The following is an 18,555-nucleotide window of genomic DNA, read 5'->3' as shown; positions in this document are numbered from 1 at the left end:
CTATTTACTTGATTGCTTCTAGAAGAAAATATAGATAAAAATAACTGAATTGTATTGCATCAATTTTGTTGCTAGATTTGGTTGGAATGCATTGATGGCTATCAAAAAGCATTTTTTTGGATGCAAAGCTTTTTATTCCCAGTTGTTAACTACTCAACATTGAAAAAGATTGCCATCATCAAGTGCTTCTCAGATAAGATTGCTTTTACTGAACATATATAATTTGCTGCTATCCTCTAATGTCCCTTGATCAGGTTTGAGGAAATTATTATATCAGTATCAACCAGCTAGGTGCTGGATCACGATGGCGCCAAACAACTAGCCAAGAAGTTTACTCACCTATTCTTTTAGCATTCACACATGAGGTATGCTTGATTGAACTGACACAGAAGACCAGATATTACAATGAGAATCTGACGAGATGTTTGATCTGGCAGACATTAGATGAGTGGACATCTTCTCATTTGACAATGGCAACAACCATGGATCCAAACTATAGTTTACCTCTTAATGTTGCATTAATCACTCTTCAGGTGATTTAATTGTTCCACTGTGAATCTCTCTCTCTCTCTCTCTCTCTTCTGACCTTAATTTTGCAGGAGCTAGATGATGGAAAGGTGCTCCTCCGCTTGGCACATCTATATGAGGTAAAAATCAATCCCGTGATCCCCTTCATATTCCCATTAACAAAAATAAATAAATAAATAAAACTAATTTGGATATATTTACAACTCAAAAATCAAGAAAACGACCTCTCTTTTTTTTCCTGCAAGTGTTATCTCAACTACTTCTGTCAATTCTATGATTCCTCTTTTAGCTCTTTTCCCTAGGCCTACATCTGTTGTGGCCTTCCTTTATAGATTATAATTTATTGCTATCTGTCGGATGCATTTCCGTTTTAGTATGTTGAACATAAAGTTTTTAAATTAGGGTGGTACGTTGCATTGTAGCTGAATTTGAGAAAAGTTTAAATTGCAGTTGATCTAAGAAGATAAATAGAGTTTTCGTAAAGAATCTAAGAAGATTTCTGGACCAGTCTAGGATACAATGAGCCTTTCTTTTCAACTCAAACTACTGGGTGTTCGCAAATTATAGGACAGAAGTGTTGTGTTAATTGTTGATTGTAACTTGAAACTAGATATTTATGTGATAATGTGGATCTGTGAAGTGATATCTTAGATTTCGTAAATATCTGACACTTTGCCAAATTGATATAAGCAAATTCGTTCCACTGACTACACTGCACATTTTAGTTCTCTCATCCATTTTTTCCCATTATTGTCCTCTCATTCACTTCTTTCATGCTGCAAATGTGGTTAGGCAGGGGAAGATGCTGAGTACTCAACATTAGCCGAAGTTGAATTGAAGAAGATGTTTGCTGGAAAAGTGGTATGCACAAGACTATCAATTATATTTTTCATTTTTTCTCCTGCCCACTTATTGTGCTAATGTGTGCCTAGATTATGCTTCATGATACTTTCTTTTTGATCTGGAAACTTGAGGTCCAGTCACAATTACAATTTGTGGGTCATATATTTGCACAATATTTATTACGCTTATTTTCAATATTTAGTTTTCATACCAATGAGATCCCATAGGGACCGGATAACTGACTTTTAAGCAGTTGTATCATAACACTTGATATATTTATATATATATATATATATATATATATCTATATAATAAAGCAGGACGGACTTTGAAAATATCCTAGAGACATTTGTCCTACTAGGACATTTTAAGGGTCATGATTCATTTGTATATTCACATGGACGGCTCAGATAACCCCCTTAAGTTTATTTCAATCCTAAATATATATGTTCCCGCCCAAACATTAAGCCTCTTGCTTACCCACGTCTCCCCACGCTTCTATATTTATCTCTCTACTCTCCAGCCAAATCACGTCTCCTCTCCATCCCTCTTTATCTCTCTCTCTCTCTCTCTCTCTCTCCCTGTTCTTCTTCTTTTCGAAACTGCTCTCCTTCAACCACAGATTCGGTTTCGTCTCCATCCCTATATGATTACTTTGAATTGATCTCCTTCAACCACAGATTCGCCTTGGAGTTTCCGACTTCCTCTGTTTCTCAACCGCTCAGGTATGTGTATATTTACCCATGTTTACTTTGAATTTATCTCCTTCAACCACATATTCGGTTCCGTCTAGCTGTGCTTCAACCGCTCAGGTATGGCAATCTCTATCACAACTGTTCTTCTCACCCTTTAGAATCAGAATCACAATAGTTCTGAATCTTTTTATTTTCATCATTTGAAATTTCAGAGGTTGCGATCATAGTTCTGATTAATCTTTTCTCTTTTTATATGAACAGTGTTCATAGTTCTGATCATAGTTCAGAGGTTGCGATTTCATCACTCAGGTATGGCAATCTCTATCACAACTGTTCTTCTCACCCTTTAGAATCAGAATCACAATAGTTCTGAATCTTTTTATTTTCATCATTTGAAATATCAGAGGTTGCGATCATAGTTTTGATTAATCGTTTTACTCTTTTTATATGAACAGTGTTCATAGTTCTGATCATAGTTCAGAGGTTGCGATTTCGTAGTTCTGAGGTTGCGATTTCATAGTTCTGAATCTTTTTATTTTCATCATTTGAAATTTCAAAGGTTAATCCCCAACCCATTTTGTCTCTGTACCCATTGCTTCTCTTTCTCTTATTCTAATCTTCTTTTTCAGTCCAGGGCTTCACACCCATTAAGTGTTTGTTTGAATGGGTCTGAAAGGTTGTTCCATTTTTTAACTGAATCGACAGTTGGGTTTTCTTGAGTTGTCCATTTCATGGGTATATTTTGGGTCATAGTTGCTGTGAATTTTCTTTTCTATTCAATGGGGATTGGTTGATGGAAAAAGAGTTCTAATTCAATTTTCTGGGTAATTTGAGTTCAGTATAGGGATTTACATTTTTATGGACTATATTAGTTAATGTGAATCTCTGGAGTGAGTTGATTGAATTTAAGGTTTGGGATGAAATTCTTGCTTATCTATTTGTGTCTGGACATCGATCAATGAAACAGGATTGTTTAATGATATTTGTAGATATCTGTGCTATAGACAGTGACAATAATTGGGACTACTATATTATTAGTTTATGTGAATATGATTTTGGATTTGACCTAGGTCCCAATAATAGGTCGAGCAAATGCAGAGTCTCAATATTTGTTGTACAATGTTGATGCATATAAAAATTAAATAGAGTTTTTTTTTTTTTTAGTCTTTGGATGCGGAAGGTAGGAGCCGCTGGACATGAATTGGAGGATCACTGTGTGGTTTTCTCAAATGGTGATATTAGTGTTTGGTTTTCTTATTTTATTAATAACTAAATAACCCTAAATTTATTGCTTATTATTGTTGTTGCAGTTTTGTTTAGCATTGGGATATGGGTTCATTTCTATTAGTGAAAAAGTACATCGATCCACCATCTCTTTCTAGGAACAGAATTGCTGAGAGTATTTTTTTTTTTTATATATATACCATTTAGCATATGAAGCATGAGTTTCTTCTAATTGGTGTACAACAGTTTTTTTTTATCTTGCTTTAGGCCATTAAATTGAAATAGTGACCTGGTCGAGTTTAATTGGGATCTGACATATTCTTCTATTGGTTATTTTCTATGTCTGCAGACGGTACCTTCTATTGGTGTACCATTTTTTTATATCTGGGTATTGGAGAGTTCAGTCAGGTGGGTTCTATTTCTCTTCATTCTTAAATGGATCTGTGTTAATGTTTCAACACTCTTTCATAGATTTAAAAAATTATAACCCATGTTTGTTTGCATGTAGTTGGGTTTTCTTGAGCTGTCCATTTCATGGGTTTGTGCTGCACTCCATTTTTAAAAATTATTGAGCAGATATTTTATAAAAATTCAAAATGTTCAAAATTACTGCATTTTGATGATGTTTTTACAGATGTTTTTGAACAAAATTACTCCATTTTATAAGAAGTAAAAAACATCTGTTTATAAGAAGTAATATTACTTCTTATTACTTATCAAAAACATCTGTTTATAAAAATTACAGAGATATAAAAACATGGTTAAAGAAGTAAAAATGGAGTGCAGAATCCATTTTTAAGAAGTAAAACATGCTTTGGGAATTTTGAATTTTAATAATGAGCAGATGTTTTGAAGATGTTTTATAAAAATGGAGTGCAGTAATTTTGAATTCAAAATTTTTTTTAAAAACATCTGTAATTTTGATTTTACAGATGTAATTTTGAGCAGATGTTTTGAACAAAAATGGTGTAATTTTGGAAATGGAGTAATTTTGAACAAAAATGGAGCAGATGTAATTACTGCACTCAATTTTGATGATGTTTTTGTAAAATTACTGCACTCCACCTCATTAGTTTTTGAATTCAAAATTTTAATTTTTGAATTCAAAACATCTGTTTTATAAAAATTCAGAATCCATTAATTCAAAATTTTGAAGTAATATTACTTTGGGAATTTTGAATTTTTACAAAACATCTGCTCATTTTTAAAACATTTGCTCAAAAATTACTGCACTCCATGTAATATCCATTTTTATAAAACATGTTTTTATTGACACATCTTCTGTAAAGCATACATATTCTGGAAAGTTTCGACCCACTTTTTTTTTATAAAGTTTTAACTCACTCTTTTAGCGTATGACAATATAATGTTTGTTTTCTTATGTAGTTAGAATTTGATTGGCAGCAGTAACACTAACTGGTGTGCATTTTTATTTTAATTTCTTTTAAATTGCAGAGTACTGGCTGGTGTGCATTATTTGATATTTAATTTTTTTTTAATATTTGATTTGTTTGGAATTGTAGAGTGTAGTTTATTAAATATATTTTTATAATTGCATTTTAATCTTAAATTTAAATAGTGTTGCGATTACAATTATATTATAATCCTAATATTATTTACACCGTGCCTTCAGGCACGGGCATAGGCTAGTTTTCTTATATTCCAATAAGTCTTATGGGTGACATAGTTACTAAAATATCCCTAATAATAATAATAGGGTGAAGCGCACATTGATGTTCACATTGACAGTGTGAATGTTCCGTAATTTGAATATTCACATAGTCAAATTTATTTATTTATTTTTATTTTATAAAATTATATATTGAAGTGAGATTTTATTTGATAAATCTCGTTAACTAGGTTTTAAAAATATAAATTTCATAAGAAAAAATATTTACAAAAAAATTATGAATTTTTAAAGTTTAATAGATATAAAGTATAAAATAGTTCAAAATAATGCATACCAAGTTGCAAAGGATTGAAGAAATATTTGTAAAAATAAAATTATCTATAAAATACATTAAATATAATAATTAGAATTTTATAGATCAAATATTCAAATAATAAGATTTATTATAATATGTGTTATAGGTTAATTGAGATACAAGTATTTTAAAGAGGAATTCTTAATAAATTTTCCTATATTTAACTGATCAGTCCCGTTTGGTATCTCGAATTCAGGGAGGCTCGAATGGCTCGTTTTGGCACTTTTTTTTTTGGGCCCTCTGTCTTGATCTGTTCTTTTCTTATTCCTGATCAGTTCTTTTCTTCTTCCAATTGATACAGATCTGTTTTAAGTCAGTCCACGAGATAGAGGAGAGGAAAGAGATACAAATCTTTCTTTTTTATTTTTTTTTGAACCGTCGAAGCATTGCATTAAGAACCAAAGGAACTTACATCAAAAGCAATTAAAGAACTAAAAGAAGCAGGGGGAAATACATTCCAAAGAGGAGGAAGAGATTTTGAGGCTAGGGGTTTAGCCAAGAGAAGGAGATCTGAAGTTGAGAAGCCACACTTCTGACATCACGAATCCAAGAGAAAGAGATACAAATCTGTTTCACCAAACCCAAAATCAAAATCAAAATCAAAATCAAACCTAAAATCAAAATCAAAATCAAAATCCCAACCAAACCCAAACCCAAACCCAAAATCAAAATCCAAAATCAAAACCAAACCAAACCCGCATAATCAAAATCAAAATCAATCACAAACCCACGAATCAAAATCAAAATAAAAATCAATCCCAAACCCATGAATCAAAATCAAAATCAAAACAAAATCAAACCCACCGCATCTGGAGTTGCTTGCCTTGCGAACATGGTACGGGTTGGGTTGTGGAGTGGTTCGCGATCTCCGTCCATGGCAGTTCCATGGCCCCCTCTCTTTGTTTTCTTCTCCTCTCTTCCTCCTGCCTCTCTCGTTTCTCTATTTCTCTCTTTCTCTGAAAGAAGAAAAAGAAGGAAAAAGAACCACCCAAAAAAAAAAGGAGTCAAAATGATGTTGTTTTGACTCTCGGGGCATTCGGGCCTCTTCAAACTTCGAGCTACGAAGCTTTATTGTTAACCGATTGAAAAATGGCTGGTAGCTCGAAAATTATTGGCCCGAATCGGCTCAAAACCCAAAACGACGTCGTTTTGGGTTTTGTTTTTTTTTTTTCCCCTCATTTTTTTTGGTTTTGAATATAGACGAGAGAGAAGAGAGAAGAGAGAACCAAGATAGAGAAGACAGAAAAGAAGAGAAGGGGAAGAGAAAAAAGGCGAGAGAGAAGGAGGTAGAGAAGAAGACGGTGATGGTAGTGATTGTCGCCGATTGATCGCCGGTGGGTATCTCTGTTTTCTGTATTTTTTTTTTCTTCTAATGGATCTGGATCTGTTGATGATGATGATGATGATGATGAAGGTGGTGTTGTTAATGATGATGATGCGTTGATGAAGATGTTGTTGTTGATTTGTTTTTTTGTGTTGGGTGATTGGGTTTAATTTTTGTGTGATATTGTTGTTGATTTTTTTTTTTTTTTGTGTGTTGGGTGATCTAAAAATAGTGTTTGATTTGGGTTTGATTTTTGTTTGATTTTTTATTTTTGATGATCTGTATCACTCTCTCTCTCTGCTCCCCTCTTCTCTTCTTTCTTCTTCCTTCCTTCTTCTTCTTCTTCTTCCTCTTTTTCTGTGAGTAATGAAGGAAAAAGGGAAAAAGAAAAAAAAAATAAATTCCAAAACGACGTCGTTTTGAAATTTCGGGTCATTCAAGTCATCAGAGATTCGAGCTACAAAATAGGGTTGTAACCGATTAACTGACCAATTAAAGTCGAATAATACTTGAATGACCAAATCCAACCACCACAACAACAAACAGTCCAACTTTCTGTTGTTCAAAATTATGAAATTAAATAAATAGATTTATGAAGAAAACAAATTATATACCAAGAACATATGCTGATAATTACAACTAAATTTCAACAGAAATACACAAAAAACAATAAAGGGTAAAGAGACAAAACCGAAGCCTACACGGAAGCAGTTTCCTTATAACAGATTTCGCCGCCTCACGGGTCGAGTGCTTGAGGAAACCCGGCGTCTGTCTCTCAGGATACAACGGTCAAAACCAGCTACGGTAGAAGCACTATCTGTCTAGCTTAGCGAACAAAACAATGGCAGCACTCTCTCACAATAGGAACTATCAAGCAAACTGACTTGTAAAATGGAAGCAAAAATTTCTATATGAAACTTGACAGGAGGGTCTCAATTTATACATGTATAGGGGAGAGAGGAAAAGCCTCCAGCCTTTAAGGCTAGTCATTAAAACACCAAGCATCCATAGCCCCTTTCCACAAAATGAAAAGTATGGATGCCCAAAGGATTCACACCCTTTAGCCAAGAAAAAAAAAAGATTTAAATACTCTTTAAAATCCTATTCATGAATCTAACATCATGAAGCAATTTCTTGGCAATTTCTTATTCAAAACCCAATGGTTTTTGGCTCACTTGGACCCAACACAAAAAATGGTTAGGACCCACTTTAATATTTAATTAAAGTCACCACACTTTAATATTAAATTAAAGTCCCCAAAAATCATTTTTTCCAACAATCCCCCACATGAATAAAAATTGACCGAATGACTCAACAAATGGACAACGTTCAACAATAAAGACTCTGAGAGAGAGTACAACGGACTAACCCCGACATCAGAGAAGGTAGCTTTTGGCTTTGAACCTCTCCCAGTGAAAACCTATCGAGTTTACTGGCAGATCAGTGAATAAGACATCTTGAACTGCTCTACCGTTTATGTAAACTGAGACAATAGATCTCATACGGGAATTACTCCTACCACCATTATGTTCTCACTGGTGTGCCCTATGTGGCCCTGGACACTAGCCTGGTTCAGCGAGTGGTTTCAAAGAATCTTGGCCTGCCCAATTCTTCTAGAAGCGGCCCCACTTCAAACTCACATAGGTGACTCTACTAAAGTATCCTGCAATACTTAGCTCAACAGCTTAACACATAAGAGTCATTAAAAGCTCAACTTATCCTCTACACTTGCAGGTATCACTAATAGAAGGAATGGCTGGAGGTTTAACCTCCTTAGTGACATACCACCGTTACACGCAATTAGGTTGTCCCATTGAACCTAGATCTTGGGATCTCCAGTCAACTAGGTTGGGTTTCCATTCCGGTAACTTCCAAAGGCCTTAACCCCATTCCTTTTGACGACGTTTCGACTAACACTTGACTTAACCCTTTGGTTAGCGGATCCGCAATGTTGTCCTTAGACTTTACATAGTCTAAAGAGACAACTCCATTCGAGAGTAGTTGTCGTATGGAATTATGTCTACGACGGATATGTCTAGACTTTCCATTATACATATTACTCTGTGCCCTACCAATTGCAGATTGACAATCATAATGAATACAAATAGCTGGCACAGGTTTAGACCAACGTGGAATATCTTCAATGAAATGGCGAAGCCATTCTGCTTCTTCCGTTGCTTTATCCAAAGCAATAAACTTTGATTCCATCGTTGATCTAGATATACACGTTTGCTTGGAAGATTTCCAAGACACGGCTGCCCCACCAAGAGTGAACACATATCCACTAGTGGACTTTGAGTCCTTTATATCTGATATCCAATTCGCGTCACTATATCCTTCAAGCACCGCTGGATATCGAGTATAATGCAGCCCATAATCCCGATTGTAGCGTAAATACCTTAACACCCGCACAATGCCCTTCTAATGAGAAGCATCAGGATTACTTGTGTATCTACTAAGCCTGCTAACTGAGTAAGCTATATCTGGCCTAGTACAACTCTTCAGATACATTAAACTTCCAATTACCCGAGAATATTCTAACTGAGAGACACTCTCTTTATTATTCTTGGTAAAGTGTAGACTTAAGTCTACAGGTGTCGATGACACACTCGTATCTGATCCACTAAACTTCTCAAGTATCTTATCAACATAATGAGACTGAGAAAGTACAATTCCGCCAGAGATTCTGGTAATCTTAATTCCCAGAATAACATCTGCAATGCCCATATCCTTCATGTCAAATTTAGAGTTTAACAACTTCTTGGTAGTTTTGATCATTTCATCGTTACTACCTATAATGAGCATATCATCAACATATAGACACAAAATGACATAACCTCTGTCAGTGTCTTTGACATAAATACACTTGTCACATTCGTTGATTCGAAACCCATTTGACAACATTACATTGTCAAACTTCTCATGCCATTGTTTAGACGCTTGCTTCAAACCATACAAAGATTTGACAAGTTTACAGACTTTCTTGCTTTGTCCTAGAGCTGAAAACCCTGTAGGTTGCTCCATGTAGATTTCTTCATTCAAATCCCCATTTAAGAAAGCTGTTTTTACATCCATCTGGTGTATCTTAAGATTGCGCAAAGCTGCTATCGCAATCACTATGCGAATGGATGTTATCCTAGTTATAGGTGAGTACGTATCAAAGTAATCCAGGCCTTCTCGTTGCCTGTACCCTTTGATAACGAGCCTCGCCTTATACTTGTCAATAGACCCATCGGCCTTCATCTTTCGTTTAAAAATCCATTTGTAGCCTAAAGGCTTACAACCTGGAGGTAAATCTACCAACTCCCATGTGATGGAGTCAATCTCACTTTTGATCGCTTCTTTCCATGAAGGACTCTCAGGAGAAGTCACAGCTTCGTGGAAAGTTTGAGGTTCGTTCTCAACCATATAAGTCAAGAAGTCTGGACCAAAAGATTTGGATGTCTTAGCCCTTTTACTCCGTCTGGGCTCATCTAAAACCTCAATTTGATCATCACCTGGATCATCAACATGATCATCCTCACTAGCAAGCTCATCAAATTGCTCTAAAGACCTTGGAACCCCTGCATGGGTTCGGCAAGGAAAAATCTCTTCAAAGAAACATGCATTCCTTGACTCCATGATGGTATTCCTGTGTATGTCTGGAATTTCAGACTTATGAACAAGAAACCAATATGCACTACTATTATGTGCATAACCAATGAATATACAATCCACAGATTTCGGGCCTATCCTAACTCGTTTGGGTGTAGGAATCGCCACTTTTGCAAGACACCCCCACATTCATAAGAATTTATACGAAGGCTTAACGCCTTTCCATAACTCATACGGCGTCTTGTCCACCTTCTTCTGGGGTACTTTATTCAGAATGTAATTTGTAGAGAGAATTGCTTCCCCCCACAAGTTCTGTGGCAATCCAGAACTTATCAACATTGCATTCATCATTTCCTTTAGCGTCCTATTCTTTCGCTCAGCAATCGAGGTAGCAGAGTTTCCCATAAACAACTTATCACCATTTGTAACCGGTTCGAAAGTTGTAAACAGTTTCTGCTCGGAGCAGATGTGGCGTGTAGCCCCAGTATCAATCCACCATTCTCTTGGGTTTGAACCCACCAGATTCACCTCAGAGACAACGACAGACAAGTGCATATCATCCTCTTCATGGAAGTGCTCTTGTAAGTCTGCCATATGAGCACGAGGTTTAGTCTTGTATGGCTTCTTCTGCTTGCGGCAGTCACTAGCCCGATGCCCCTCGTTACCACAGTTATAACACTTCCCAAAGAACCGACAACCAGGTTCCTGCGGCTTGTAAGCCGACTTCTTTACAACACCACCCCTTGGCCCCAGCTTAGAGCTCTTGTTCACAGGGGGCTTCTTCCTTATCCCAGAAGATTTGCCATGCTCAACGACATTGGCCTTTACTGAGGAGGTACTCCCTCCTTTCTTTCTATTATCCTCTTCAATCCGGAGTCGGACAACCAGCTCTTCAACAGACATTTCCTTACGCTTGTGCTTCAAGTAATTCTTGAAATTCTTCCAACCATTGGGAAGTTTCTCAATGATTACAGCAACTTGGAATGACTCGTTCAAAGGCATCCCCTCAGCATGAATTTCATGCAAGATCACTTGGAACTCCTGGACTTGGCTTATCACAGTTTTAGAATCTACCATTTTAAAATCAAGGAAACAGCCAACCACAAATTTCTTTGCCCCGACATCCTCAGTCTTGTACTTTTTGTCCAGAGATTCCCATAATTCTTTTGCTGAGCTCTTGGAACAAAACACACTATAGAGTGAGTCTGCCAAGCTGTTGAACACATAGTTCCGGCAAAGATAGTCTGTCTGCTTCCATGTGTCAAGCGCCATGACTTTCTACCTATCAGGCTCATTCTCTGCCACGGCTGGAGGATCCTCACTCAGAACCTTGGCAAGGTTTAGCGTGGTCAAGTAAAACAGCATCTTTTGCTGCCATCTCTTAAAGTTTTCCCCAGCAAATTTTTCTGGGCGCTCATGGTGACTAAGCGGTCCTCCCGGAACAGCCGGAGTAACACTAGGGTTGACCACAGAGGTCACAGCAGTAGGGGTTGGCAATCCAGTTGCCCCGGGGTTCAAATCCCCACTAACATTAGCAGTAGCAGCAGCATCAGTGATAGTTTCCATTTCGAAAATTACACCAGAATATCACTTCTGTGTTTCCAGAAATTAAACTTAACCCTTAGAAAATCCCTTAGAAGAAAAATTAATTCAAAAATTAGTCTCACCACAAAACCTAGAATCGAACATGGTCAAGAAAGTTCCCAGGAAGACTGGAGGGGTCACATCGGTCCCACTTAAAACCCAGTTAACCTTTTGACAAAACTTTTAAGAGCATGTTGACTCCTAGTCCGTGATAAACAAATTAAGAATTAAATTTTCTTAGGGATGAACTAGGTTAAAGCAAACTAGGGTCCAAAACTTTTACAAGCAATGTAAAACCATTGCTACAACAATATAAGTAAATAAAACTTGCTACTACAAATTGGTAAACAAATCAATTACATCTCAAGCAAACATGCTTCAAACATTTTGATAAAATAGCCAATCCATAAGGATTCTATGTAGTCCAAAAGCTTTTCCACGCTTAGGTATTCCTATTCAACACAAACGTTAGTAGTCCAAACATTTTTGTTTTTACATCCCAAATTCTATTCATTTGGTTTTATATTTGTTTTTCGCATTGGTATCCCTACAAAGAAAGTTAGTAGCAAACCACAACAAAATATAAACAAATAATCTAAAAAATTTAATTATAATAAATAACTGAAACCATCTAGCCGACTATTAATTATATAAGTAACCAACTAATATAAGGTACCAAAACAAAATACAATTTGTAACTTCAAAATTAAATTACAACTTTAAAATAAAGTTCAATACTCATGAGTCATGAATGAAATTAATTCATAATAAACATTTAAACTAATAACTCCAAATAGATAAAGTCAAATTCAAAGTTAATGCACCCAATTAAATAATTCAGATTAATGCACCTAATTAAATAATTCAGATTAATGCACCTAATTAAATAATTCAGATTAATGCACCCAAATAAATAATTTAGATTAATGCACCTAATTAAATAACTCAGATTAATGCACCCAATTAGATAATTTAGATTAATGCACCCAATTAAATAATTCATATTAATGCACACAATTAGATAATTTAGATTAATGCACCCAATTAAATAATTCATATTAATGCACACAATTAGATAATTTAGATTAATCATGTACACAATTCATAAAACTCTATAACTCCAAATACATTAAATTATGTAATCTAGCCTAGAAAATAATAAGCATGTAACAAATTGAGACTAGAATAGAATTAGCATGTCAAAATTGCAACATCCATAAATTATATTTTATAACCTTAAAATTCATGCAAATCATGGTAGGGAAATGATGAACCATACGCATAAAACAAGATCATACTAATACAATTAAGTATGCAAATTATAATAGAGCATTCTAATTAAACTAAGCAATTAGAGAGTACCATTGCATAATTTACAATTATTGAAATAGTGAGCAATTCCGCAACAATTCCTAGTAACATTATACAAAGCTAACCTAATAGTCTATATAAATCTATTCGATCAATTTCATAGAAAAGATATATAAAATCTGTTTTAAGCTTGTTGTTCAAAATTGTGAAATTAAATAAATAGATTTATGAAGAAAACAAATTATATACCAAGAACATATGCTGATAATTACAACTAAATTTCAACAGAAATACACAAAAAACAATAAAGGGTAAAGAGACAAAACCGAAGCCTGCACGGAAGCAGTTTCCTTAAAACAGACTTCGCCGCCTTACGGGTCGAGTGCTTGAGGAAACCCGGCGTCTGTCTCTCAGGATACGACGGTCAAAACCAGCTACGGTAGAAGCACTATCTGTCTAGCTTAGCGAACAAAACAATGGCAGCACTCTCTTACAATAGGAACTATCAAGCAAACTGACTTGTAAAATGGAAGCAAAAATTTCTATATGAAACTTGACAGGAGGGTCTCAATTTATACATGTATAGGGGAGAGAGGAAAAGCCTTCAGCCTTTAAGGCTAGTCATTAAAACACCAAGCATCCATAGCCCCTTTCCACAAAATGAAAAGTATGGATGCTCAAAGGATTCACACCTTTTAGCCAAGAAAAAAAAAAGATTTAAATACTCTTTAAAATCCTATTCATGAATCTAACATCATGAAGCAATTTCTTGGCAATTTCTTATTCAAAACCCAATGGTTTTTGGCTCACTTGGACCCAACACAAAAAATGGTTAGGACCCACTTTAATATTTAATTAAAGTCACCACACTTTAATATTAAATTAAAGTCCCCAAAAATCATTTTTTCCAACACTTTCATTATAGAAAAGAAATCAAGTTCAATAATACTTCCAGTAACCCCGGGCCTGGGTCCGGATGCAGTGATGGTATTTTAAAGTATCTTTTTTCCTATGAAAAGAAAAAGAAAAAATAATACTTGAGTTACCAAGTCCAACCACCAAACAACAAACAGTCCAACTATCATTATAGAAGAGAAATAGAGAAATAAATGCAATAAAAAATATTAAATTGGGTTTAACTTCGAGTAATGCTAGGGATTCTAAATAATTTATTAATATTTTATCAAATCTCTCACATGGGTGTAGGACCTACACACATATGGATTTGTGTGTAGCATTACCAATGTGAGAGATTTGGTAAAATATTTGGTAGATTATCTGGGATCCTTAACATTACTCTATTTATCCAATGTTATTATTTGGTTTCACTTTTCAGGATTTACTTTTCAAAAAAATTAAAAGTTTTTGTTTTTTTTGTATTTTTTTTTGTTTTCGTTGATTTTTTTAATATTTTAAATAATTTTCTTAATTTTTAAATACACCTAACATAAATATGCTTAAAAAGTATAATATTTGTAAAAAAATCTTTAAAAAATTTACTAAATATATAAAAATTCAATACATTTTCGTATTCTTGTGTATTTATTAATTTTTTAAAATGTTTTATTTTTTGAACACATCTAAGTAAGATACATCTAAAAAAATAAAAAAATTATTTAAAATTTAAAAAATATTCACTAAAAATAAAAAAACAAGAAGAATAAAAAAATTAAATTTTTTAAAAATTAAATCCAAAAAATTGAAATCAAACCCAACATTTTCAGCCACCTACTTGCATCTTTCCTCATGTGATCCCCCTCCCCCCTCCCCCCTCAACGCCTCTGTGCTCTACCTCCTTTTCCTTTCTACACCAATCATGACCACCGACTTCCCACTCCCCTTTCTCCGCCACCAACACCAAACCCAAAACCACCATCAAACCTACCACACAAATCATCACCACCAAAATCACATGGTTAGAAAAAGAAAAAAAACTAGAATAATGGAAGATTTGGATCTCAATAAAAATGTGTTTATCAGTAAAAGGGAATCATATCAATAGGCCATAAATATTAAAAATTCTAATCTAATTCAAACAATATGGGCTCAAATTCAAAACCAATTTGACACCTTTAAAACCTGTAATGGTAGTTGATTTTTTATTTTTGTTTTTCCAGGTTTTTGGGGATTCTCATGATCTAGTAGAGGAGGTCGACGTTCATGGAGGTGGTGGTCGGTGGTGCTGGTTGGGTGGAGGTGGTAGTAATCGGAGGTGGTAAGTTCATTTTTATGAGTAGACTTGAGTGAATTTATGTTTAAGTTTCGTCTTTTTGTGGCACCGTAAAATTTATGTAATTTTGTGTAGAGTTACGTGCGGTGCATTGCACAACGGAGTATTTTTTGTAATGGGTTTGGCATCTCTCAATGAGAGAGTATTTGAGTTTGATAGGCCCATCTTGAGACCAATTTCGGTGATTTGAATCATTCATGTAGGATTCGTCGAGTAGAATATTCGTGAAAAAAATCAAGATGATAAGATGTTGACAGTTATTATAGCGATCCCGGATTTCCCCTTGTTGTACAGTGATCCGGACATGTGTCCGTGGATGTTGGTAGTTGATTATTATCTTGTCTACATCCTTTTTTACTTCGTATTTGAGTTATAGGATGTGTTGGGCAGGTTTGTTACAGGTTGGCTGAGTTTAGAAACCAAAATTAGTTGTCCAGATTTTTGACCTGTCCGCTCGAGCGGGGGTTTTGGCGCTCGAGTGGGAATTGCACCCATCTAGTATTTCCTGTGCAGTGTTGGACGCTCGAGCGGGGTTGTGTGAGTGACGCTCGAGCGGGGGGTTGGAAGCTCGAGCGGAGACCTAGTTCTGTAAAAGTTCTGGGAGTGTGCATCCGCCGCTCGAGCGGGATGGTTGACGCTCGAGCGGGAGTCTGTGAGTGACGCTCGAGCGGGGAGTTTGACGCTCGAGCGGGACGACTGGGTTAAAGCTCCGTGTTTTGACTTTTCAAATCACTTTTTCACTTTCTCTTCTCTCTCCTACTTTTCCAAAAACACCATTGTTGAGCCTCTCACTCTAGAACTCTACCTTCTCTCTAGGTTTTGATCTAGTAGGAGTGATTTGCTCATCTTTGGCCTTTACAAAAAAGTTGTTGATCGTCGAGGGCTACATTTTAATCTGAAAATTTCAGGTTTTGGAGCACGTTGGGTTTTGTCATCTTCTCCCTTGGGCCTCCGGATTTGAGATAGGGATATCCTACTTCTCTCTATGGATTTTGTTTTTAAATTTTAGTATTTTGAGATGTTGGGGTTGGTTTGGAAAATTTGTGAAAGTTTGGGGCTTTTGTGTTATTTTTACAAAAGTTGGGGTTTTATTTATAATAAACCTAGATGCATGTTTGGCATGAAGAAATGGAATTAATGTTGAATCATTGATGAAAGTGGGACCTAAGGGTCGAAATGTTAATTATGGAAAATGACCTAATTACATTGTTTGATTAATTGGGATAATTAATTTGAGAAATGAGGAAATGAAATGGAATTGTTGAGATTGGGAATGTATGGGGTTAAAGGGTGTAGTTGAATTATTTATCACTCACCGAATTGAAATGTTGATTGAATATCCATTGTGCATTTATTTTCTGTTTAGAGATAACTGCTTTGGGCTATCGGTGGAGGATAGTCGTGATTGTTGTAGACAATGCATGATGATTAGGCAAACGAAAACTAATCAATGGAATGTGTCATGGAATTTGACGGTTGATAGAATACATTAACTGTATGTATTGAATGATGGTATATAGAACCAATGTGTTTGTATACGTTATGTGTAGAGGAGGAGATGGGGGATGTACTCCGCGGTTTAGGGGAAGATGGGGGATGTACCTCTAAACTGGATAGTATTGGGAGAAGATAGGGGATGAACTCCGTAGATACAGCTCATATGCTTGTCTAGAGAAGTGAAGATAGAGCTCATATGCTTATCTTTGTGAAGTGTGGATACCGCTTATATGCTTATCTGTGAATGTGGGATATAGTTGTTATACATATCTGTTGAGAATGTGGATATAGCTTATATGCTTATCTGTGAATGTGAGATATAGTTTTTATACATATCTGTTGAGATGATGATAGAGCTAATATGCTTATCTGTTGAAAAAGGGAAAATGAAAGGTAACTTGGACTCATAAGTCGTATGGCATAAAAATGTGATTTATGTGGATGTATCAGTGTTGGCCATCTATCAATTGCTAATCTTTTAGTCATTGTTCATGGTTGGTTTAGTGTATTTATACTGGGCTGTGGCTCACCCTATATGGGAATATCATTTTCAGGTGCAAGTAGCATGCCACCTCCAAGGACATAGCTTGGGAGGCTAGATGCGAGCAGATTTTTGCTGTTCTGTTTCTTTTGATGTATTACATGTATATTCAAGCCAAGGGCTTAATGTGTAGATGAGTTAGCACTCTTTTGTTGTAACTAAGTGTTAACTTGGAAAGCTATAAGCCCGTAGGGCATTTTGCTTTTGTTGTTAACATGTAATACTTTTGTAATAAAACTCTGATTAATAGAAGAATGTGGATATTTTGCATGTCAATGAATGTCTCAATTGAGGGTTTAATGTTGTTATTTCGAGGGCGTTACAACTTGGTATCAGAGCGTACCGGGTTCGAATACTTTGGGTACATGGGAAGTGATTAGGATCACAGTGGGTCGGTCTCGCTTGATAGAGACTTAGATGTAGTGTCATATGCTATGTGCTTAATTGATAACATGCTTATGTGACTATGTGGGTATGGAATGTAGTTTCTAGAATGTTGATTGGATCCTTGGGTTTCTGGGAGTCTTGTTGGAAAAGCACTTGATCAATGATGTTTCTAATCGGAACTCTAGTAACGCCTTGGGACTTTCATTATCCGAAAATGAAATTCGTAAGTGCTTATGTGTTTATGTGCTTACGTGGAGTGAATTACTGTTGTCCGTGCACTAGGACGTGAGTGTTTAGTTTCGGCACATTTGTGAATGTGCTAACGTTTTGTATTACCTTTATTAGGATGTCAGGACGAGGAAGAGGTGCTAGGCGTGGTAGGCCTGCGAGGCTGGAAGTACCGTTACCGGAGGAGGTTCCGGCAGTACAGGAGGGAGTTGGTCAGGCCAACGTGGCCGAGCCAGCGGGTCAACAGGCTATGAGTGCCTTGGCACGAGAGATAGCAGGTGCTTTGGGTATTCTTAGAGTTGGGAATCAGGCAGCTGAGGCAGGGCCTTCTTTCTTGAAGAGGGAGTTTTTCCGGTCTAATCCGGATGAGTTTATCGGGGATCCGAAGGAGCCACTGAAGGCTGATGAGTGGCTAGAGTAAATGAGTAAAACGTTCGAGATGCTTGGCATCGAGGACGGAGCACAGAAAGTGACCTTGGCATCCTTCCAGCTGAAGGGAGATGCAGGTCAATGGTGGAAGTACGAGAAGGCTCGTGTTGGGGGTACATGGAAGGCGTTTGTAAATGCTTTTCAGGAGAGGTTTT

The 18,555-nt window shown here is 36.0% G+C and overlaps 2 protein-coding genes and 1 long non-coding RNA gene across 5 annotated transcripts in view; 2 read left to right on the top strand and 1 right to left on the bottom strand.

Annotated features, from left to right (window-relative positions):
- LOC114299455 (putative disease resistance RPP13-like protein 1) overlaps window positions 1–18,555 on the top strand; it is a 224,943-nt gene that overhangs the window by 46,739 nt on the left and 159,649 nt on the right. The gene's annotated exons all lie outside the window — the stretch shown is intronic.
- LOC145813696 (alpha-mannosidase-like) lies at window positions 261–1,457 on the top strand (the record flags this gene model as incomplete). The annotated part of the gene is made up of 4 exons (XM_082909523.1): window positions 261–365; window positions 438–533; window positions 600–647; window positions 1,321–1,457. Coding segments are annotated over 4 exons (378 nt in total), but the record flags the coding sequence as incomplete, so codon positions are not given.
- Window positions 5,628–6,262, bottom strand: LOC114257527 (uncharacterized). The gene is made up of 2 exons (XR_014356797.1): window positions 6,099–6,262; window positions 5,628–5,842 (listed from the first exon to the last, which is right to left on the bottom strand). It is a non-coding gene; the product is annotated as an uncharacterized LOC114257527 (long non-coding RNA).

The sequence above is a fragment of the Camellia sinensis genome, chromosome 15 (genome assembly GCF_055761805.1).
Source record: "Camellia sinensis isolate YWXY chromosome 15, ASM5576180v1, whole genome shotgun sequence".
Taxonomy (NCBI): domain Eukaryota; kingdom Viridiplantae; phylum Streptophyta; class Magnoliopsida; order Ericales; family Theaceae; genus Camellia; species Camellia sinensis.
The sequence above is the reverse complement of the archived record's forward strand: the minus strand, read 5'-3'. Positions and strand labels throughout refer to the sequence as shown.